Genomic DNA, 22,157 nt, shown 5'->3' on the forward strand with positions numbered 1-22,157 from the left:
CGGCCTAGCAAGTTATCTGCAGAAATTAGTCGACTTCAATCTGCTCTCTGAGGCAAGACGTCACTTACTATCGAGCGCGTGAATGCTGAATTTGCCTATGTCAATCGAAGCACTCCCGCGTAAGGCCAGAAGAGCTGGGATGTCATACTTCATCTTGATGTCGAGACGATAAAAAAGGTGTCAGTAAGTAGATTGGATGGATTAGTCGAGGTCAGCTAGGTAGGTAAGTAGTAAGGACAGAAGAAAACTGGTAGGTAGGTAGGCTCCTAGGATGAAAACAGTGGCGGTAAGGTTGAAGTCCCTGTGTCAGAGAAGGAAGGTGCCAGTCGCATCTGAGGGCAGTAAACAGCCAGCCAGTGTAGGACGTATTTGGCCTAGGCACCATTGTAAATAAAAGCTGTGCATGTAATTGCAATGACGGGTGAGTGGAATATCTATTAGATGCTATTCCCTTGTCTGTTCTTTCCTTCTACTCACACCATATTTGATAAAACCAGCAAAGTCAAAGACAAATAATCACACCATGAAGCTTAGTTAATGAAACAGAAGACTTGACAATACCATTCCATCCAGTTGAAATCCTCAAACACTTTCATGAATCTTCACTGGTTCTGCGTAAGGATTCACCTGCAAGATATCATCTGCATCATCATCCAAGTTTGATGCAGTACATCCTCTACTATCACCCCATTTTTGCTGCTTCATTGCCCAGCTGCCTGTACGCTCGTGGCCTTGGATAGTAGTCCCATTTTTCCCGTCTCTTCTAAAACTGAGATCGTGATCACTGGCCATCTTGTCGCTTCCCTTGAAACCTCCCATGTCAGGTTTGTGCCTGCGATGGACTCGGAGGCCACATAGCCATGCAATGCCTGCAATGGCCGCTAAAGTGGCCAAAGTGACACAGGCGCCAATGGCACCGGCACTGGCAGGGCTCAATGCTTTCTTGTGGGACGTAGTATGTTCGCTGACCACGCCGTCGCAGAATATTGCAGAGCTATTGCAAGTATTGCACCACGCTTCAGTGGACGGAAGCAAGAATTGTGCCATTTGAGACTCGAACTCTGTAAACGGGATAGCAATCTGGCTGGGGCCATGACCGAAGAGGGGGTAGTATGTGAATCCTGTAGATGGATACGTGCTGTTTCGAAAAAGGAATCGAACAAGGAGATTTGAAACGTCCGGATATTGGTCGCTAAACGAGGCTGAGTCTTCCAGGCTGTACAGTTCAAAGGCGAGAGATGCGCCTAGTACCGGAAGCCCGTAGAAATTTCGATTCTTTGGAGATGCCAGTTGGGCCAAAGCAGCAAGGGCAACGACAGGCTCAAAGCTACCAAATACCAATGTCATCTTAGGGGTAGAGCCTTGCGATTCAATGTTCGCCTCGAAAGATTTCAGAATAAGCCGTGTTAAAGTTCTTCCTGCGATTGCGCGAATGTGATCATTCTCGTGAAGACCTGAAGCGGAGAGGTTGCCGTTTGTCGCAAAAACATATTGGTCTGCAAGCAGTTTCGCGCGCTTGAGGTCCGAGAGAGACAGAAGAGCCTGCAGGGTTGAATTGTGTGTATATTCGTACTGCAGGTATTCGAAGATATTATAGGCATTCGCATAGCCCACAGTAGACTTGTCGAACACTCCAGCGAGCGCAATGTCATACAAATAGGCATAGAATCCAGTCGACTCTGCATCGACTTGCTGAAATTCAGGGCTACTCTGATACTGCAGTTCGGAAATCCGGTACATAGGGCAGTCGACATGCCCGGCCACGGCAATCGAGTTTGAGTCGGTGAAGCCAGTGGTATATATCCGAGGATACTGGTAGTCGTTCAGCGGGGAATCAACGACTACCCCATGAGCCAAGAGATAGTCGTCGTCCAGGTAGGTGTCATTCGCCGATTCCAGAGGAGGGTAGAGTCCCTGCATGAAGGCGAGTGCCGACGCCGCAATGAACTGATCGGTAGTTGAATATATATTCACTTCCTCTGTCACCAGTCGGTACTGGGAGATCCCCTGGATCCAGGTGTCCAAAATCGTTTCATTGGACAATCCCAGCAGATAGCGATCTCGGAAAGCAGCCCCGACATTATACAAGCTTCGTGCTCCCAACGACGTCAGGGTTCTAGCCTGAGGGAGGACTGTTGGAGTGCTATCACCATAGACATTGAAGGCAAAAACTGCCCAGATGTGCTCTGTTAAGTCCTCGGCGACAGCAAAGATCGGTAGCTGGAGCGCGAGAGGAACAACAACCCGGGAAAATATCATGGCTGGTATTTATTCTCAGGCTAGCGATGTTGAACGAGGCTTCGAGCTGCAGAGAGCATGCAGGATATGGGAGTCTCAAGATAGAAAAAATGAGAGAACATCAGAAAAATATAGACTCCAGTTAATCTGAAAGGACCATGGATGATAAATAAATGTCAGGCCGAAGTCATTGAGTTGCGATAACCTGGAACCACAACCCAAGATCCAGCTATCCGTCAGAATCCGGTACCAGAATCTTTTTGCAGGAGCAATATTGCATGTGAAGCATAGATCCAGTTGGACATAGTGGTTGAAAACAGAGATTCTGAGGAATACGAGATACTACTGTACCATTTACTGTCGAGGCTGCCTAGAACGCTGACCCGTGTTAAGCCGTGAAAGTGCAGATAGGTATTGATCAGCATACTGGTGACGGCATCAAAGGCCAATCCTCTATACAGTCAGCAGCATGAATGCCAAGGTTAACCACTGCCTAATATCCATGGATCCCAAGCATTGCCGATTGACATGAGGCCAAATTTTGACAGCTGAGACATTTGACAGCTGTGATACACCTCGTCTATCCTCGCGAACTCTGCTGACCGCTATACACGTCCAAACAGACCTGTACATCGACGCGAAAGGCATTTTATTAGTCTAAGAAACAGGTAATCTTCTAGAATACATTGACTAGGCTGAGATGAAGTACAATCTGAGATGCATCCACTCTGGTTACTCACAAAGGGGCACCTGTGTGACCAGCTTCAGGTGGGTGACAGGTGACAGCTGTCTGCTCAACAAACCTATAGAGAACCATGGTTTAAGCTGGCCAATACGCCTGTAAGATGTATCTCGAGAAAACAACGTTTAGAGGCGCCCATAGAAGTTCTCCGCATTCCTGCTAGATGCGGAAAATCAGAACTCTCGGCGGTCCAGACAACCCTAAGTGGGACAGATGTACGGAGTAACACTGTATCACGTCAGTCTGCGGCAAACCAAGAAGCAGGATACAACCAAACTTTGCACGTAGATGGTTGATCGATGATGTCGACAAACCAGCTCTCAGCGACTGTGTCTTTGGAACCTGCCTGGGAGATGTTCTCAGGCAATAGCGATGGGAGCCGTGGGAGCCTCAGGGATCAGGCATCAATATGCCGCATTGGTTAGGCAGGCATGACCCGTCCACGCCATTTGCGCCGTCATTATTGGCTGAAACTGCCCAATCTTGCCGCGAGTCTCCGTCACAGGAGAAAAATTCTCAGCCCGCGAGCGGTCAACCCTTCCTCCAAGCCCTACTCCTGCGCCCTACCCCTAAGCCCTCATTTCTCATCCTGGACGCTCCAGATCACCTCCCGACCAGCCAACGTATCCATCATGGTGAGCACAAGGGGCTCAAGGGTGTCTACTGACGGGAAGCCTTCCTCGGCTTTGCCTGATCAGGAGAACAATGGTAAGTTCGCCTTGCTGTCGTTTTATCTCTCATCAGCCCACACCCACCACCTGTTGCAGCAGCAATCGAGGTTATATCTGAGATCTGTCTAACTCTTATTTTTTTTTGCTATAGTCACTTCCGAAAAAGTCACTCATCCGCTCGACAATGACCGTGGGTCCGTGTCTCCTCGTGCTCACAAGAAGCGCCGTACCGATGCCCCAAAGCCAGAGACCGATGTCTCTCCAGACAATCAAATTGAGGGGGAGCTGGCCTCAGCGTTGAATCCTACGAATAATGAATCTCATCACGCTATAAACGGTAACCAGGGCTCGGGGGAGGGAGCTACGGATCCCGAGGTGGCAGCTATTTCTAATATTATCGAGCGTTCTGAACGGGTGGAAGAACAATATGCAACGAGTCAGCAGCAGCAGCAACAGTCGGCAGACGCGTCTGGACAGTCAGCTTCGAAGGGCATGACTTTTGTCAAGGCCAGCTCTCACTTGAAGATCCAGAGCTTGCCGATCCTCGACAACCTGGTATGTGGTATACAATCTATCATTAACTTGCGTGTCGAAGACTGACCAATCTCGATTTCCAAAAGTCCACTCAAATTCTCTCTCTTCTCGCCAAGTCCTCATATCAGGAGATCACCTCGTTCGTCTCGGAGCCAGACTCGGAGAATGGCCAGGCATACGCGACGATGCGCTCCTTGTTCGATCACACAAAGAGAATTTATTCGACGAAAAAGGCGTTCCTTTCGCCAACCGAACTGGATCTCACCGAACCATCCCAGGTCGATATTATTAGGAAAGCCAACCTGGCGTCCTTTGTATCCAGCATATTCGGATCACAGGAGATCAGTTTTGCGGAATTGAACGATCACTTTCTCGATGTGTTCGTTCCGGAAGGCAGCCGTCTTCTCAAAGTCCAAGGGGCGCTCTTCCTGGAGCTCAAGACTCAGGCCTTCATTGCTTCAATGAACAGCACGGAAGACCGCACGAGAACGGAAATCCTTTTTGAGCTTTTCCCTGACGATCTGGAGCAGCGCCTGCTCGCGAAGCGTCCTGGTACCCGCCAGCTTGCCCCGAGTGAAGCAGATTTTGTCAAGCGGGCCCGTTCGAGACGGGACATCATTCTCAACGATATCAACAATGAAGAGGCCATGAAGGCGTTACCGGATAAATACCACTGGGAAGATTTCTTGAGGGATTTGAGTTCGTATATTAGCAAGAACTTTGATGCCATTAATAGCCCACAGGTGAGGTGTTGCCGCTCCAGTTATCTTCTAGACTCGTCCACTGACTCGAAGCAGACAAGGAAGGCAGTCAAGGGACGCCAGTCTATCTCTGGAGAGAGTCAGGAAATGCCAGGCGGTGCACCTATGGAAAGTCAATTCTCTGTTGCTCCACAACCTCCCGAGGTTCACTCCGATCGTAACCTGCATGGTGACCTTGTTGCGCGTGCAGCCAGAGCGGCACAGATTGCCTTGCAAGGTCATGGACTGAGACGGTCGCAGCAGCAGCAGCAACAACAACAGCAACAACAACAAGTACAGCAACAGCAGCAGACTCAACCAGGAGCCCCGCAGGCTACGCCGTCTGCTCAGAGCACACCAATGCCATCGCAGATTGGTCAGCCAGGTCAACCTGGTCAACCTGGTCAACCTACACCCCAACAACCTATGAATCAACCTATGAATCAACCCTACCAACAGAGTCCAACGCCGCCGGGATACCAACCGCAGCCGACACAATATACTTTTCAGCAGAATTCAGTTCCAGTTCAACCAAACTTTCAACAGTACACGCCTCCTAATAATGGCTCGCCTGCCCCTAGGACAAATGATGCTGCTGCCAACAACTATGGTTATATGCCGGGCGTCCCCCATTACTCGCAGTCACAACCTACCCAGGTTCTCTATGAGCGGGCGCGGCAGGCAGCGACGCAGAAGTCTTCGTCGAGCAGCCGTAGATCTGGTCTTCCAAGCCAGCGTCGGCCGTGGACGACGGAGGAGGAGAATGCTCTCATGGCCGGTCTGGATCGGGTCAAGGGACCGCATTGGAGCCAGATCCTGGCCATGTTCGGGCCCGGCGGTACGATCAGCGAAGCATTGAAAGACCGCAACCAGGTGCAGCTCAAGGATAAGGCACGCAATCTGAAGCTGTTCTTCTTAAAGAGCGGCATTGAGGTGCCATATTACCTCAAATTTGTCACCGGCGAGCTCAAGACCCGCGCCCCAGCGCAGGCCGCCAAGAACGAGGCGCGCGAGCGTGAGAAGAAGCGTGCCGAAGAGGACAAGTCTCATGTGGAAGGGATCGAGGGGATGATGGCACTTGCTGGGGCTGGGGCGCAGTTGGCATCTGCGAACAACCCTGCGAACAACGCGTCGGCCTCGCCCAGTATGCCTCAATCCCAGAACTCGAACCAAGCCACGCCGGATCAGACCGAGCAGAAGCTGATGCAGACCCTTAGTCAGGAGCTCCAGCAGGGTCAGCAACAGCAACATGCTCAAGATATCCCAATGTCGGGGCAGTAGCCCGGCGGTCGTCTGTACCATACATGCTCTTACATTGTCTTCTCTTACATTGTCTTCATTATTTGATATGGACCTATTTTATCGCTGCATCTGATTATTCTTTTTCTTTTCGAACATGGCAGGCAGGGGTTCAACTGAACTTGAGGGATAGGGATATCTCATTCTTGCTGACGCGGTGTTTTGTATTATCTGAAATTGTTTTGCATGGTAGCGATGCAGATTGATGCTTGTATCAGACAGTTAGTAATTTTACCAAATGAATTTATCCTTCCAGGAGCCTGATCTGAAAGTTAGTTAACTGTTCTAGTGAAGTATCATTAATTAAAATTAACTAAATAGCATGATTGTCGTAACTTGAGTCGCTGGTCGCAGCAGTGCCAAGACCGGACAGAGAGCGACGTTCCGCTCCGCCAGTGATGAGTTGACGGTAGAGTACCAACTGAAGCTGGAACCTCAGGCTTCTCTTCCTTGTACCCTGCACCCTAAACTAGGCAGTCAGCAAGGTAGTACCGCGTACAAGGTACATACCTGCCTAACCAGTGTGTACTGTACTGTACCTAACAGGCCGTTTGAACGAATCAAGCAGAGTCTGGGCAGATTTTACGCGTCTGCATCTGGCCGCCACCATGGCCGACCTGTCATCGTTGTCACAGCAGCAGCAGTCCCCGCTAGCTGCCTCATCACAGCAGTCACAGCCATCACAATCACAAGCACAGTCACAAGAACCACCGCCATCATCATTATCAACAACTACTGCTGTAGAGCCTCCTCCAGCCTCTGTGTCAACGACGACAGAAGGGGGGCCTGCTGTAGGTGAAACCGACACTGTGGGAGGTGATGATATCGATGCCGCTGTCGAGAACGACATCAATATGACTGCTGCAGGCGAGAACGCTGCTCCCGGTGCCAGTGGCCAGAACGGGACAACGACCACCACGGCAGGTACTGCTGAGCCAGCTGCAACGATTGCGCCAGGAATTCCTGGGGTGGTCCCTGCCTCTGTCCCTGTGGCACCGCCAACGAAGAAGGAGAGCAGCTTGCGGGAGTTTCTGGGGAAGATGGATGAATATGCGCCGATTGTATGTCCCCTTTTCTATCCTTTTTTTTTTCGCTCCTATGATCCTAAACGGTCTTCCTGCATTGTCATTATTCTCGGGTAAACAACAGCTGACCACCATCTTCTGCATCAGATCCCCGACGCCGTGACAGCCCATTACTTGACCGTAGCCGGCCTCCCACCACCAGGCAACGGCCCGAACCAGACCCCACCCCATCTCGCACGACTTCTGGCACTGGCGACGCAGAAGTTCATCGCCGACATCGCAGCAGACGCCTACCAGTACTCGCGGATCCGCGCGTCGAATAGTTCGAGCGCCAACAACCCCATGAGCGGGCTGAACGCTGCCGCGGGCCTGAACATGCCCAGCTCGAGCAACCTCGCCGGAGCGGCCGGTGCTGCAGGCGCTGGCGGACCTGGTGCAGACGCAACGGGCAAGGGCAAGAGCGGCGCGTCGAACACGCATCTGGGCATCCAGCGGCCGGGGTTCGGTGGTGGAGGACAGGGCGGCTCCGGACAGGGACGCACCGTCCTGACGATGGAAGACTTGGGCATGGCCGTCGCCGAGTACGGCGTCAGCGTCAAGAGGGGGGAATTCTATCGTTAGCCTAAGCCTGCGTATGCGCTTGCTGTCGCCGTACGAGGTACTTCCTCGAAATTTGTTCCTTGGCTTGTAGCCTTGTATAATACGCTTTACAAGGTTCTTCTTTTCTTTCTTCTTTTTATCGCTCTGGTGGATCTACGAAACGGAAACTGCTGCAAAAACAGCTCGTTTATCCTGTTGTTTATCATTCATCAGCTGAAGGAAGGAAGGCGGTTAATTCGGAAACGTGGGTTATCTATTTGTCTGTCTGTCTGTCTATCTTTTATTTTTTTTCTGGGGATCTTTTCTTTTCTTTTCTTTGCAGGCGTACCGGATGGATGGATCAATGGAATGTAATGCAATGCAATGCACACATGCAGGTCACAGTCACAGGAGGGGTGGATTAGGGCGAAAGAATCAATTAAAATACCTTGACTTGATTGCTAAATCGGCGTTAGGCAATAAGAAACACAAACACAGACACACAGCACGTGAAGAAAGAGATAATATAATGAAGACTGTGAACCCCGTGAACCCTCCTTTCCTCTTATTTTTAGGGAAAAAAGAAAAAAGAAAAGAATTATACCCAATGTCTTCAAAAATGATATAAATCAGACAGATAAAAGTTATGCTATACAGCTAATGCTTTATCGGAGTCATATCGAGGAATTCAATTGGTAAGGACTTTGATTGGTATGGTATGGCATGTTTATACACAGGAGAAGAAACAAGAAATTAAAAAAAAAAATAATAAATCAGTAATGACATAGTGATAAAGTAAAATAGTCCAGACCAGTAAAACTCCGCTCCCGGGGGTAAGTAAGTTTTGAAAACGGCGGACGCTTTGAGCACTCGCTGTCTGGTAGGGAGGAATAATAATAATAAATATTCTTCTCTCCGCTATACCAACCATATTATTTCCGTTCAGATTCGTTCCATTCCATTTTCATTCCATTTCATTTTCAGAAAAAAAACCCCTCCCTTTCCCCCTAACCTAACCTAACCTAAGTATATTTCGGAATCGTAGACAATGTGTTGTTGTACAAGGGTAACGTGGAGAAACGAATTTCATTTCATCGACAAAAAAAAAAGAAAAAAACCGAACCGGAACCGTCTAGGTATGCGGGTAGGTATAGTAGACTTTCATTTCATTTATTTATTTGTTCTTCGACTGCTTATACGTGAAGCGCTTGCGAGTCCTGCATATACACACACACCCATTCAGTCAGTAAGACACTGCCCCTTCCCAAGAAACTCATAAAAACCACTTATCACAGGTATATGGAAAAAAAAAAGAGACAGCACGTACGGCACGAATTCACCCAACTTCCGCCCCACCATATCCTCCGTAATCTGAATCTCCTGATAGATCTTCCCGTTGTGCACCGCGAACCGCAAGCCGACGAAGTTCGGGAGGATGGTTGCTGCGCGCGCCTGCGTCTTGATTGCTGGCGTGCCGGGGGGAGGGGGCATTTGTTTTGGGAGGGGGAGACTGGAAAAAACCAGTGTTAGTAGTCAATGTCGTCCAAAGAAGAAGATTGCGAAATTGCGGTGGTTTATTTAGGGATGAGATGAGATGAATTCGCTGGGATAAGATGGACGGGACAGATGGGACGTACGGGACGATATTGGGACCTGCATGGAATCAGTCAGTCAGTCAATGGATGAACAGCCAGGTTAAGTCTTTTGTCTTCAATGAATGGAGGGACATAGCTTACCCTTCCATACAGACCTGCCCAGAAGCTGCCGCGTGGGAAACATCTTGACGATTGACGATAGCGTCACGTCAATGCCTTATCGCAATCGCAGTTGCAGTCTTGACTATAGTCAGTCGAAAGGTCGAACCGTCAAAGGTCACTTGGCCGGCGATTCGATCAATGTCCGCCGGAGCGAAGGCTCTTCCGTGAGACTTACATAAGCATTCTACCTTGGTATAACTAACTAGTTATACTACCAACACGAACAGTGGCATTTGCTGGTGGTAGCCTCGAAAAAAAAAGATTAATATGCCTAAGGTTTAGACAGGTTCAAATGTTCTTATCTGAGAGTGCTGAATGGCAGTGTACTGTACTGTCTCTCCTCTCGTCTTGCAGTAGACATATCCAGATTTCTCCAGCACATCCACCCGACTCCGACACGCATCCCCAATATCATTCTGGAAATATAATTGATAAATTTCTTCTGTTACATGAACCACTCAAACTTCTCCATTAGAAAAAAAATACATATTTAATACATGACATCGCTCTGAGCTTTGAATCCAAAGGGCGCCAGCGACCTTGGATAGAGTTGTAACCTCTCAATCAACCCCCAGAAGATATTACTTCCTAGTATTAAATATTTCCGATATTATTTCTTATTTCATTTCTCAGCTAGCTCCTCCATAATCTTGAGCAAGCTTCGTACCCCCTTCAATGCATTCTCATCCGGACCTTGCCCCGGAGTCCAGCTCGCATGCGCAAAGTCAATCAGCCGCAGGTCATGGACTTTGCTAGGCTCCTCCTCCTCTTCACACTCTTCCTCCTCTTCGTACCCTTCCTCGGCATCCCCTGGAAGCGGGATCGATTGGGAGCCCATGTCGAGCTTCAGACTACCTTGGGCGGCGGCCAGTGCCTCGTCTCCGACTTTGACATCTACCAATTCGAAGCCTGCCGGTGGATTGAAGATCTCCTTCTCATCGTCCTCATCTTCGGGCTCAGGTGAATTCTCTTTCATCTCCTTTCTTTTCTTCTCCTCCTCGAGCGCCTCCTCTAATGCATCGGGGTCCCCCTCATATATGATCAACACGCTTGACGAGTACATCCGGCTCTCTTCCGATTCGAGAACGGACTGGACATGTCGAAGTTCCTCGGCCAGTCTTCGTGCTATCAATTTCGAGCGATCTACCTTACCAGCTTTGGCTCCCGCCAGAAAGGTTTCAAACCCTTGTTTAACGTTCTCTGCAGTGAAAGAGCGTCCGTACCATTTGTCGTAGCGTCTGTAGCCATTCTTTTCGATGACCTGTCCTTTGTGTCCCTCTGAGCCTTCATATTTGGTCATGTAGGGATCAGTATACTCCGCGCCATCGCCCTGGGTATTCGATTCCTTGTCGCCGATCCACACTTTCATTCCTGCGATACGGAAACCCAACGTAGAACTGGTCGTCTCTTTGGAGACTGCATCCAATTTTGTGCGCTTCGCCGGAGGTGCGTCATCAGCCCATAGCCGGGCACCTAGCTTGACATCTAAAACGTTTGGTCGTCTGAAGCCCGACGCAACATTCTCCAGCACAATTGCAAGACCAGTATCGAGCTTGCGTCCTCCAGAGGGAGTCCAAGGCACCTCCTGCTGCAGGACGGCGTTTTGCGTGGGGACCTCCGCAGTGGTTGGGGTATCTGTTGCGGACGATGTCTCAGAAGTGGGCAGCACGACAGCGCCATGCTCAGCAGCAGCCAGCGCAAGCGGTTGCTGTTGATCGGTGGATGAGAGTTTCAATGTCCCGATATAGGTTGGCATAAATTTCTGGAATCTGGGATGGTAGGCTCTGGCGGATTCGTAAAAAGCGATCTCCTCGGGCGTACATGGTTTCGCGATGAAGGACCCGGAGGAATGACAACGAACTCCGTCACTGGCGAGGCAATCCATTAGTTAGCAGATGTTCAGATGCGTAGACACTGCATCGATGACAGCAATCGTCGCAGGGTGGAAGCTGGCTCGGGCATGGTGGAGAATGGAACTCCGGAACACGGTGGAAGACGACAGAACAAGGGAGACTTACTGCCCAGCAGCGGCGTGGTCGAACGCGGTGAAACTGTCGCTATCGAGGTTCTGGGCCTTGAGGCTATCGGATCTCGAGGAGGACGGCATGATTGCAAGGAGTCGACGGTGATCAGAGCAGAATGTCTTGACGAAGCTGCAAAGTTATGACGGCATCCCGTGGGGGAGTCAACCGCGCAGCGCAACGGAGACCCAATGCCAGGCAAGACAAACGAGATCAGATGCAAGCTACCACAGACGGCGGGGGGAGAGCGGAGAATTTATGGGAGTGACATGGCCTGTCAGGTCAGGATCACGATTCCCTAAAGGTTGGCTGCATCCGCCATAGATAAAGCAGGCGGGCACGAGACACCTTACTAGCCAGCGTTGTGACGGTGTTTGTTTGACGGAGAGAGCAGGCAGGGTAGACAGTGTTCAGTTCGCAGGATGACGGGAAGAAGAGTCAGTAATCGACAGGATCGTCAATTTAATAACCAGGCTTTCAGATTGCTGGCGAGTCGCAGGAGGAGGAGCGGGTAGCAGCGTGCGGGACAAGGACAATTTCAATTGGTAAGCCAGCAAGTCCGCGAACGATCCACGGGCGCCTCACGTCATTCTGCAGTGGTCAAGATTAAATAAATGCACACCATCAGGCGGCATGGACCAATTCTACTGGAGAACAGTTCTATGGATGTACTTGTACATACGGAGTACATCTAAGCCTATAGTTACGCCTATAGTTACGAAACTGGAAGCCGTCATCAGTCACAACTCCATCACCAACAAACCATCATCAATTTCCTGGTATCCTTAGTTTTCCGACATATGTGTCTCTCTTGTCTACTAAATAAGTTTCAATTACCATTAGCAGCTATTGACAACGATCTGAAACGTTGACGATCCCCAATCAACGCCTGACGTCTGCTAAGTTCCACGTTTCAACCTAAATTTAATTTAATATGCGGGCGGCGATCTTCGCTCTTAGTCGGAGCTAACAGCGGGCTGAAAATGGGATCATCCGCGCTGGCTGATAAGGAGTGGAGTTTCGACCAATTTGAGGATGTGTCTCTCAATATCAGTGTCTTCAATATGGAACTGTCTTCAATGACAGTGTCTTCAACATGAAAGGGTCTGATGGAGGATAACTACATGTTTTCTAGCTGATTCGGTTCTGCTTTTCGTTTGATCCGTCACTGCCTTTTCGAGTAATGCGTTTGTTTGCCTACGTCCAGCTGCAATTGCCCGTAGCGTCCGTCATGCAGTTGCAGTTCAGGCTGGTTGTTCATTATTGAAGGAATCAGAATGCATCCTGTTCTCAGCTTCAGTGAATGTCCAGAATCAATGGTTCAATCAAAGTCTGAAGAATGGGAAAGAGCCAGGTGACTGACGCCTCAGAAGTCACAGAGCTCATGTGAATACTTGACGCATAGCTTTCCACCATTGCTTTGCTTGCTCGATTCACTTTTGACGGTTTCTTCCGTCCTGAATTATCTGGTTCTCCCTTATTCTATTCTCAGGGATATAAATGAGACATTCAGTTCACCTCACTGCTCGACTTCCCAGGCTTCCAAGCTACTACTTCCTACTTCTTCTCTCCCAACTCCTCTCCTCTCTCGACCATCATGGAACCAGAGAAGAGCACCTCGACTGCAACCATGGATCCATCCATCCAGCCTTCATCTGAGGATGGAACCAGCAAGCTTGTGTCAGAAGACGGATCTATCGAGCAGAGTCGCGAGAATAACTCAACCGAACAGGACGCGGACGCCACCGAGAAACTGCCCCTTGACATGTCCCAGAAGAAGAAGAAAAAGAAGAAGAGTCGCAAGCCCAAAAGCAAACGTGGCCAGGTGCGTGATGATGTCTTCCACGGAGGGAAATCTCCACGCAATATAGACAGTCAATCTAACTGATAACTCGACTCTGATAGGACAAACCTACTGGATTCGAAGAGTACTACGTCGACGCTCCCATGACGCCGGATGACTATGACTACGAGCGGGAAATATACCAAAAGTGTGTGCTGAATCTAATCTGTCTTCTTCATGAAAGTCACCACGTTGGCTAACATTCTTGAACAGGGAGCGACCCGTCATTTTGTAAGTCCCTGACTGATTGTCCAGAATGTATTCTGACGGCTGTGCAGTCGAATCCAGGAAGCGCTCACCCGGTATCAGGCAAAGCGTCGAATTGAGACAGAACGCATGCAGGTCTTTAGCAGGTACTTGATCTACGGTGGTGTCGAGGTGGGACCCAAGATGTTTGGGGGTCTCAGTGCTGCGGAGATGAAGCAGATGGACAATGAAAATATCGCGACGGCGCGGTCCCAGACGAATATCAGCTACGATCGGTTGAATCTGAAGGTCGATTTTGATGCTGTTGTGCGAGGGTTTCTGTGAGTTGCTGTTGCTGTCTACACATACAATTCGTCTATCCACTAACACCGCTTCCTTCTGAGGACCTCTTATTTTCCAGATTACTTCAACCCCGATAGCGAGAAGACGATCAAACTGGCCACGGTCACGATCAAGAATTTCCTGAACTATCTCCTCTACCACGACGTATGCCCCGAGTACAAGGACAACATCAATGCCGCGCGTGTCTCCTGCGACATTGCCACAAAGCAGCTCTGGGACAACCAGCGCTTCGTTTCCCAGGGACCAGGGGACTTCAACAAAGCCTGCTCGATGCTTTTTGGAGGGTACTTCTTCGACCCGAAGGCAGACAACGACGGGAGCCAGTGGGTCAATGAAAAGAGCCAGTCCCCCCGGATGACCAGCGCCATCGCGCGGAAAGTGGTCAAGTTTGCCCTGGCTGGTGCGGGATCAGACGAACAGGCCACTCAGTTCCGCGACCTGAGCAAAAAGAACGAACTGCGCGCCGTCTGCATCGAGGACATCGACGGGTTCGAAGTCACGGAGGTGGTTCTTCCCGACAACTCACTCCGTGCCTTCTACCACAGCCAAGCGCCCGACCTCCGTCCGGTAGGCAAGCTGCGCGCGAAACCATACCGGGACCCCGCCCGGCCACAGATCGACCTCAGTCCCGAGGAGAGCGCTGAATGGGAGCAGAAATGGACCGACCTTCTCCGTTCCACGGAGTTCGAGTTCCTCGTTGAAGAAGACCTGCTCGGATTCTGCTATCCGGGGATGAAGGTGACCACCTCGGTGTGGCGGCTCAATTGTGGCCTCTACTTCTTCGACGAGGTCTTCTCCGCGTACTGCGCTATCTACACAATCCTGGTGAATGATCTGATGATTGGGTGGAAGAAGCCTCGTGATAAAAAGGCCAAGGGTGCAGAAGATGAGGAGACGGAAGACAAAGGGAAGAAGAAAGCTGAGGAAGGGGAAGTGGATGGACGTAATGTGGAGAAAGAAGAAGATGATGAAGATGAAGACTAAGTAAGCCCTTGGCCTCATGCGGAATGTGTCCACGTGAGATACACAGTCTTGGCGAATGGGAACATGTGAAGCAGAGTCTTTCATTCATTCACGCGATTGGACATCTTTCTAGTTTGCAACCCATTTCATTTCTAGCGGACTATCATGGCCGATATGATTAGAATGATTAGATAATGAATCCAATTGATCTCGGCCGGTACAGGCCAGGAAGAAAACTGCCTGCTTATCATCTAAAAAAAAAAGCCTGAGCATAGAATGGAGATCTATTTTATATTTTCGCCTCAAATAACTATATAGTTCCTGTAGATTGGGGATATATGGCAGAATCATAGATTGCGAAATCATGCTGGGTCTATTCAAACCGTCTATGGTTTCAAAAGCAGCTTGCCGGTAGTCTTCCGGCCTTCGAGGTCCTACAAGAGCAATCAGTAACTGTCACATGTCGGACGCGAGAATGGAATGGACAAGACTCACCTTGTGTGCCTGCTGGACGTCCTCCAGCGGGTACACCTTGTGAATCCGGACTTTCAACTGGCCAGATTGGAGCAGGTTGAAGAGCTCGTTGACATAGTGCTCGAATTCTTCTCTCGTCTCGATGTATCCGAACAGCATGGGACGGGCGACTTTGACACACTTGGGAGAGAGACGTCTAGATAATTTCCTCGTCAGCTATGGATCGACTTGAATTTGAACAAAGCGCAGGGAGTGACAGGATTGTACTTACTGAAGTGGAAGAGGGGGAACGGGCCCACTGGCGTTTCCAAACCAGACAATCGTTCCCTTTCTCTTGACGGCTTCCAGACTGCCTTCCCAGGTATCCTTTCCGACCGAGTCGTAGACCACCGACACGCCTTCGCCGTTGGTGATCTCCTTGACTTGCTTGACCCAGTCCTTGCCTTCCTCGCTGCGGTAGTCAATGACGTGGTCCGCACCCAGGCTCTTGACCAGAGCGACTTTCTCGGGACCTCCGGCCGTTCCGATCACCTTGGCCCCGAGCAACTTGAGAACCTGGGTCATGAGGAATCCGGCACCACCTGCGGCAGCGTGCAGGAGCACCCACTCGCCCTTCTGGACGGGGTAGGCTTCCTTTGCCAGAGTGAGGACCGTCAGACCGCTGAGGAAGGAAGCCACGGCGTCCTCGTCGGAGATACCATCAGGAATCTTCACCGTCTTGGCAGCAGGAACGGCGGAATACTCTGCGTATCCGGTAGTGCTCAACCAGATGACTCGGTCGCCGACTTTGAAGTTGTAGGGGTTGGCACCGGGGCCGATGGCAACAACAGTGCCGGCCGCTTCACGGCCGAGCACCTCAGGCTTGGGAGCCGGGTAGAGACCGGTACGGAAATATGTGTCAATGTAGTTGACGCCGGAGATGTTGTTCTTCACCAGCAATTGGCCCTCTTGCGGGGAAGGAACGGGGTAGTCAGTCTTGTACTGGAGGACCTCAGGTCCGCCGGTGGTCTCGATCACGACGGCCTTTTGCGTGGACGGAACAGACATTTTGCGGATCTGCTGTGGTCTAACGGAAGACAGCTGCGACTGGAGGGCTGACAGTCGATGGGCAGTGTTCATACGAAAGACGGATCTAGCTTGGGCAGCGAATGTTCGATTCAGATACATGCATGCGTCTGAGGAGAGGAGAGGAAGCGGTTTCTTTGTTTGCTCTAGGGCCAATTATGGACGCAGAGCCCGCGTTGGTAACGCAAGAGGCGGACGATCAAGTAATTTAAGCAGAGCTCTCTCAATTGCAATATAGCAGGCGGCTGCCGTCATCGGAGACTCGGGCCCCGCACTGGAGGTGACGGTTACCCACCTGGGCAGGAACGACCGAAACTTGGAAGGATGGCCTCATGCTCGATTAATAATAATGTTGGATGCCCGCCGTCAGGACGCGGTAGATGCCGACGCTATCTCCATCGTTTGGAGGTAACTACCCCAGTTAGTCAGGTAGGTACTAGGTAGCTATCGGGTGATATCAGAAAAGAGAAGATAACAAAGTCGTCATGAACCGTACATCTACAAGCAACGAACGAACTGAGTATCCTCCTGAGTAGAAGGGAGAAACTGGATCTGCCGGCTCATCTTCATTGTACTTTCTGCTGAATATACATCGACATCGGATTCTGGTCGTTGCAATGTGTCTGGACTCTGGAGGAGGATGAGCGGGGAAATCGGAAAGTGAAAGCAGCTGTCTTCCGCGGCGGAAATACTCCCGACGGCACGACAGCAGAAACAGCAGCCTCAGCCCGGGAAGAGCACCTTCTTCCTGAATCAGTTCATGATTTGACAACACAGGGTACGTGCACATCTGAGTGAATTCCACGTCACATGCTTACATGTACGCAAGGACCATTTTGAGAGAGGTATCATTTTGTCGATAACTCCTGGACTTCTTAAGGTTTTCGGTATGGTTGTGATTGACACGTACATAGTCAGGGCAAGGGGTCGGAGATAGGAGGTAAGTTATCGGAAGACGTCACTTTTAAAAAGGGTTGTCAGCCTCAAAATCCTTGGCGTTGGACAAGCTGCAAGATAGGGCCTGACTGATCTCACTTGTGTAACCTATGTGCCCAAAAAGATGTGGCTGGCTTTACCTCCTTCCATGGGCTGCTGGAGGAATTACCTATCAGGATGAAGTTGTCTGCTTTGATATTCTGGATTATGTGCCAGGTTTATTTTCTCTTTCCATTGTTTTGATGCTGTCTAGTTCAAAAGGAGGGAAAGAACCAGGATTAAAATTGTTTTCGAATTGTCCAATCTGGATGAATCCACAACTTCCTCGGTCCTTCGTCTCATCTTTATACAGCTGAAATCGCAAGTCAAGATAGGTCGTGCTTACACTTACACCACAATTAATAATAATAATAATAATAGGCAAGGAAAAAAGAAAGAAAAATAAACCAGCACCTCTGGTCTGATATTGCAGCATCCACGTAGTCCATGCTTGCAGCCCAAACTGAAACAGAGCCAGCAGACATCCTGACAAGGAAGTTGCCTGATTAACTTTGTAAACAGTCGATATCGCTAAGTGGGGCAGACAAGCATGGCCAACTAAATATGGAGTAGAGAAGAGGCCTGTGCCTCGGTATTCTCCACCGTGTTAGTTGGCCGGGTTCGAAATCTGGAGTCATCCTGTTCAGGCCGTTGACGTGGTTGCACGAACGATTGGCCGTGGAATCACCACCAAAATAGAAGAACAGCTAGGCATCTCAATTTCTGTAACAAACAATAATTAAAAAGGACTTCCAGCAGATCTGCTTCGGCTGTGCTGAGGTAGAATACAAAAATATGGGATGTTTGCGAGTTGCGCCCCGTTTTAGTGTTGGGCGCCTGCGACCTCGCCCTGATTTCCTTGGGGACTCCTCATTGCTGTCTCATCAATTACATCTTCTCTCTTCGTTAGTTGCAGATTGCCACGGTGATGTCGCCAAAAGCAGCAACCTTGCAGTTATCGACTCTTCTCGCCATGCAAGAGATTCCCTGAGCGGAGTGAATAGTGGGCACAGAGAGCCTAGAAGTAGTGTCCACAACTGCAACGTCCCTTGAAGGTGCGATCCTCTGTGGAGATCGATGCAGGTGGCAGCCTTCGACCTTGCTAACAGTCGTCCTGCTGTAGGTCGGTGCCAAGGTCGACACGCCACGATAGTAGTGCCCTCTCCATTGGCCTCGTCTCCTACCTTCTCCTCACTGTCTCTCTTGACGCTCCGTCGCGATGCACAGCACAGACAGTCGCTGTGTCCAGAATCAAAAAGCCCCAGGTGAATCTGGAAGATCGGCCTGGCGCTGACTCCACTGCCAGTTTAGCAGCGACAGAGGCCTCTGACTGGCGTTAGATGGCGGGGTGATGGAATACCCAGACGAGCCATGTACAGTACATCGCAGCAGCCAGCATTTCCAATGATGATAGTGATGATGAGGGAAACAATTGCCCCGCCAGATGTCTTGCTATGAAACGGCCCTGCCTGGTCCTTGAGTCCTTACTGGCTGTTGGCAGTCCTGACAATTCGAGGCCCAACGCATGCCAGCGCCTCGTCGCCCTATGGGAAGAGGGCCCATCGCCGGTGCTGCCCGATATGTGCCTCTGTTCTAACTATCTCCGGTCTCTTCTTAAATAGGCGTATGTCCCAGGATTCTCGCTTGTCCGATCAAAGTCAATTTTCTCAGGCCTTGCCCTACGAGAAGGGATTCAATACAAAGACAAGAACGACACGCTCTATACTGCTTGATTCCTCATACATTGCACCCCCGATTCGAGTGAGTTCACAGAGGCTGATATGCGAAAGAAACGATCTCTAATTCATCCTGCGATTGCAACAGGCTAGCGACCTCTACTGTGGCTGAGATCGAGGTGTCTTTTCTCCTATCCGATGTAACAAGATGCCAACCCTTTGGCGACCCGAGCCACGGAGGCCACCATCGCCTCTCGTTGAAGACGAATTCGAGGCGCTCTCACACGAATTAGGCGGGCTTTCACTTCTTGGTGAGAAGCCTGGAGTCGAAGGGGTATGTGAGAGAGGAACAATTGATCAGTATCCCATCCTCTTGGACATTGAAACGGAGCCACCACCTCGATCAGCGTCAGCCGACTCCAACGCATCGCAGCAGTCTCTCACGAGCAAGTCCTCAAGGGAGACCCTTAGTCCTCCAACACCGCCACCTCCAGAGAGCAGGTCTCCATCATCAAAAACTCAGATCAATGGCTTCCATCAGAATCACACCGTGCCGCACCAGCCTTCCACCTCTCATACCACTCTTCGGAAAAACTCCTCCAAGGACGTACAGACATCGGCGAGCGCCTCTTCACACAGCACTCCGACCAGCCGGACTGGTAGTCATGCTGTCAGCCAGCCTAAAAGAGGACGGCTTGAGGATAGCGAGTCACCGCGATCTTCCAAAAGACCCACAGTGGCTGAACTGATAGAAAAGAAACTTAAATCTCGCAGGGACCAGCAAGCCGCCAAACAAGTGGATGAGAAGCGATCTGTAGCCCGGGAGGATAAGCAAAAAGAACAAATATGTCCGTCTTCGGGAGCAGTCTCTTCTGCGTCGGCTCCTCAGTCTCCGCGATCTCCATATGAAGCCGGATCTTCCAAGTCTTCTTCTCAGGTCTCTATCTTGAGAAGTATGAGCGCCTCGCCTCGATCTCCACATGAAGTCGGATCTTCCAAGTCTTCTTCTCAGGTCTCTATCTTGAGAAGTATGAGCGCCTCGCCTCGATCTCCACATGAAGTCGGATCTTCCAAGTCTTCTTCTCAGGTCTCTATCTTGAGAAGTATGAGCGCCTCGCCTCGATCTCCACATGAAGTCGGATCTTCCAAGTCTTCTTCTCAGGTCTCTATCTTGAGAAGTATGAGCGCCTCGCCTCGATCTCCACATGAAGTCGGATCTCCCAAGTCTTCTTCTCAGGTCTCTCTCTTGAGAAGTATGAGCGCCTCGCCTCGTGTGCGAATCATTCAAGACACCGAACAAAGGCCTCGTTCTGCTTCGCCTAGCAATGGAGCAACGCGACCATCCACTCCGCGAGATCGCCGGGTAGTGTCTTTCGCTGATGAAATCGATAGACCACGTTCTTCATCACCTCTGAAGATTACTACTAGACCTGTTTCGGATCTGTCTCCTTCTCGACCGTCCCGCACAAGCTCGCCGCTGAAAGAGGACACGACGGATCTCTCTCTTCGACCATGCCCAAGATCTGTACCGGTGGCAGGCCACCAGGATTGGTACACCATCTCCGGCTTGGATCATCTTAACATCTGTCCGTCTTGCATGAAACAGCTCGGCCAGTCGAGATTCCGAGACTACTTCGTGCCCAGCCCTCCAAAGCCACGGGACGTCAAAGTTCGCTGCTCGTTCAGCGAACCCTGGACAAGGTTGGCGTGGCTCCAAACGATCAAGAAAAAGCATGACAATCTCGAGATGCTCTACCAGATTACTCGGCCGCCACCGGGATCCAAGCCATGCCCCGGACGAACCAGTTCCGTGCAGACTTGGTATCGCGTGATCGACCCTGAGACAGGGATGAATCTTCCCAAATTCGTGGCGTGCTCCGCTTGCGTGCGCAATCTTCGGATCCTGATGCCTCCTCTTTGGGATACGTTCCGCTGGAGCCCTCTGGTGCAAGAGCGAGTGTGCGATCTCGCCGTTGACAGCCCTCGTTTCGTGCGGTATCTGGATCTTCTCGACGCAGCGGCGAACCAATGCGAAGACGAAGGCCTTCCGACTCCCGACCACACCGAGTTTGTCGACTACGTCCGTCGCAAATGCGGGCTTCGCGACTGCCGCCGTGACCGACTCATCCTCAGCCCGTGGCATTACATCCCCGAGCTGCCTGAATTCTCGATCTGTGAAGACTGCTACGACGACGTGGTGCGGCCGTTGGCAGCAGCGCATAAACCCGTGGCTCGCATGGTCTTGCGGACCCCGAGGCTCCTCCCGGGGTCTGCGCCAGGTCGCTGCCGGGAAGCCAGCTGCCAGCTGTATTCTCCTCGCATGCGCACTCGATTCAGGGAAGCGGTGCTGCGCGACGATTTCCAGTACTTACGGTCCGTGGCGCTGAAGCGGTACGATGCCGAACAGCGCTTCCGGGACCGGAAGCAGCAGCTCCTGTACGATGAAAGCAGAGGGTACGACCGTGATGCCGAGCTTCGGCAGAATGCGGAGGAGTGGAAGAGGTGGGAATGATACATACGTTTGCACATGTCATATGCATTATACATATCATCAATCTGCGATCTGCATGCTCCTTTGGCGTCTTGGGCGGGGAAAAACTGCTAGAACGGAGGATAAAATGTGCGACACTTTTGCGAGCGTTTTGCTTTTCGTTCCTTTTGCTTTCCTTTGTCTCTCTGTCTCTCTTTCTTTTCTTTTCTCTTTCTTGTTGCCTTCTTTCTTTCCCCGTTAGCGCACGTTGAAGTCCATGATTGAGCAATGATACCAATGTACATCTATGATCTATCTACCTGATGCATTTTCTTTTCTTCTTCCTTTTCTTTCCTTTTATTTCCTTTGTCCTGTCTAAATGGAATAGCCGTCCCTTATGCCGTGAGTGCAGTGGAGCCATTCCTTTGGAAATTTTCCGTCTTCTTTCTCTGATTATGTGCGATCGTTTCTATAATAGTTATAATAATATATTCCTTAGGAATACAGAGAATATGGAGAATATTAGCAAGTAGTTT

At 50.5% G+C, this 22,157-nt stretch overlaps 9 protein-coding genes across 9 annotated transcripts; 4 read left to right on the top strand and 5 right to left on the bottom strand.

Moving 5' to 3' along the window:
- Positions 1 to 582: 582 nt before the first annotated feature.
- On the bottom strand, positions 583 to 2,259 carry VTN77DRAFT_2357 (uncharacterized protein; the record flags this gene model as incomplete). The annotated part of the gene is made up of 1 exon (XM_069418187.1): positions 583 to 2,259. One exon carries the CDS (start codon positions 2,257 to 2,259, stop codon positions 583 to 585), a length of 1,677 nt encoding a protein of 558 aa, XP_069279255.1.
- A 1,353-nt stretch (positions 2,260 to 3,612) lies between these two features.
- VTN77DRAFT_2358 (uncharacterized protein) lies at positions 3,613 to 6,206 on the top strand (the record flags this gene model as incomplete). The annotated part of the gene is made up of 4 exons (XM_069418188.1): positions 3,613 to 3,688; positions 3,803 to 4,206; positions 4,272 to 4,928; positions 4,983 to 6,206. The coding sequence occupies 4 exons, from the start codon at positions 3,613 to 3,615 to the stop codon at positions 6,204 to 6,206; spliced, it is 2,361 nt and encodes a 786-aa protein (XP_069279256.1).
- Positions 6,207 to 6,832: 626 nt separating this feature from the next.
- Positions 6,833 to 7,870, top strand: VTN77DRAFT_2359 (uncharacterized protein; the record flags this gene model as incomplete). The annotated part of the gene is made up of 2 exons (XM_069418189.1): positions 6,833 to 7,285; positions 7,397 to 7,870. The coding sequence occupies 2 exons, from the start codon at positions 6,833 to 6,835 to the stop codon at positions 7,868 to 7,870; spliced, it is 927 nt and encodes a 308-aa protein (XP_069279257.1).
- A 1,132-nt stretch (positions 7,871 to 9,002) lies between these two features.
- On the bottom strand, positions 9,003 to 9,607 carry VTN77DRAFT_2360 (mitochondrial 37S ribosomal protein uS19m; the record flags this gene model as incomplete). The annotated part of the gene is made up of 4 exons (XM_069418191.1): positions 9,003 to 9,045; positions 9,156 to 9,338; positions 9,466 to 9,481; positions 9,565 to 9,607. 4 exons carry the CDS (start codon positions 9,605 to 9,607, stop codon positions 9,003 to 9,005), a joined length of 285 nt encoding a protein of 94 aa, XP_069279258.1.
- A 600-nt stretch (positions 9,608 to 10,207) lies between these two features.
- On the bottom strand, positions 10,208 to 11,692 carry VTN77DRAFT_2361 (uncharacterized protein; the record flags this gene model as incomplete). Its single annotated transcript, XM_069418192.1, has 2 exons — positions 10,208 to 11,453; positions 11,604 to 11,692. The coding sequence occupies 2 exons, from the start codon at positions 11,690 to 11,692 to the stop codon at positions 10,208 to 10,210; spliced, it is 1,335 nt and encodes a 444-aa protein (XP_069279259.1).
- Positions 11,693 to 14,268: 2,576 nt separating this feature from the next.
- Positions 14,269 to 14,982, top strand: VTN77DRAFT_2362 (uncharacterized protein; the record flags this gene model as incomplete). The annotated part of the gene is made up of 1 exon (XM_069418193.1): positions 14,269 to 14,982. One exon carries the CDS (start codon positions 14,269 to 14,271, stop codon positions 14,980 to 14,982), a length of 714 nt encoding a protein of 237 aa, XP_069279260.1.
- Positions 14,983 to 15,347: 365 nt separating this feature from the next.
- Positions 15,348 to 16,482, bottom strand: VTN77DRAFT_2363 (uncharacterized protein; the record flags this gene model as incomplete). Its single annotated transcript, XM_069418194.1, has 3 exons — positions 15,348 to 15,395; positions 15,457 to 15,631; positions 15,707 to 16,482. 3 exons carry the CDS (start codon positions 16,480 to 16,482, stop codon positions 15,348 to 15,350), a joined length of 999 nt encoding a protein of 332 aa, XP_069279261.1.
- A 358-nt stretch (positions 16,483 to 16,840) lies between these two features.
- On the bottom strand, positions 16,841 to 17,412 carry VTN77DRAFT_2364 (uncharacterized protein; the record flags this gene model as incomplete). The annotated part of the gene is made up of 3 exons (XM_069418195.1): positions 16,841 to 16,912; positions 16,997 to 17,241; positions 17,319 to 17,412. The coding sequence occupies 3 exons, from the start codon at positions 17,410 to 17,412 to the stop codon at positions 16,841 to 16,843; spliced, it is 411 nt and encodes a 136-aa protein (XP_069279262.1).
- Positions 17,413 to 19,359: 1,947 nt separating this feature from the next.
- Positions 19,360 to 21,663, top strand: VTN77DRAFT_2365 (uncharacterized protein; the record flags this gene model as incomplete). Its single annotated transcript, XM_069418196.1, has 1 exon — positions 19,360 to 21,663. One exon carries the CDS (start codon positions 19,360 to 19,362, stop codon positions 21,661 to 21,663), a length of 2,304 nt encoding a protein of 767 aa, XP_069279263.1.
- Between the last annotated feature and the right edge of the window lie 494 nt (positions 21,664 to 22,157).

Source organism: Rasamsonia byssochlamydoides (assembly GCF_041956645.1).
Source record: "Rasamsonia byssochlamydoides strain NRRL 3658 unplaced genomic scaffold VTN77scaffold_18, whole genome shotgun sequence".
In the NCBI taxonomy this organism is placed as follows: Eukaryota; Fungi; Ascomycota; class Eurotiomycetes; order Eurotiales; family Trichocomaceae; genus Rasamsonia; species Rasamsonia byssochlamydoides.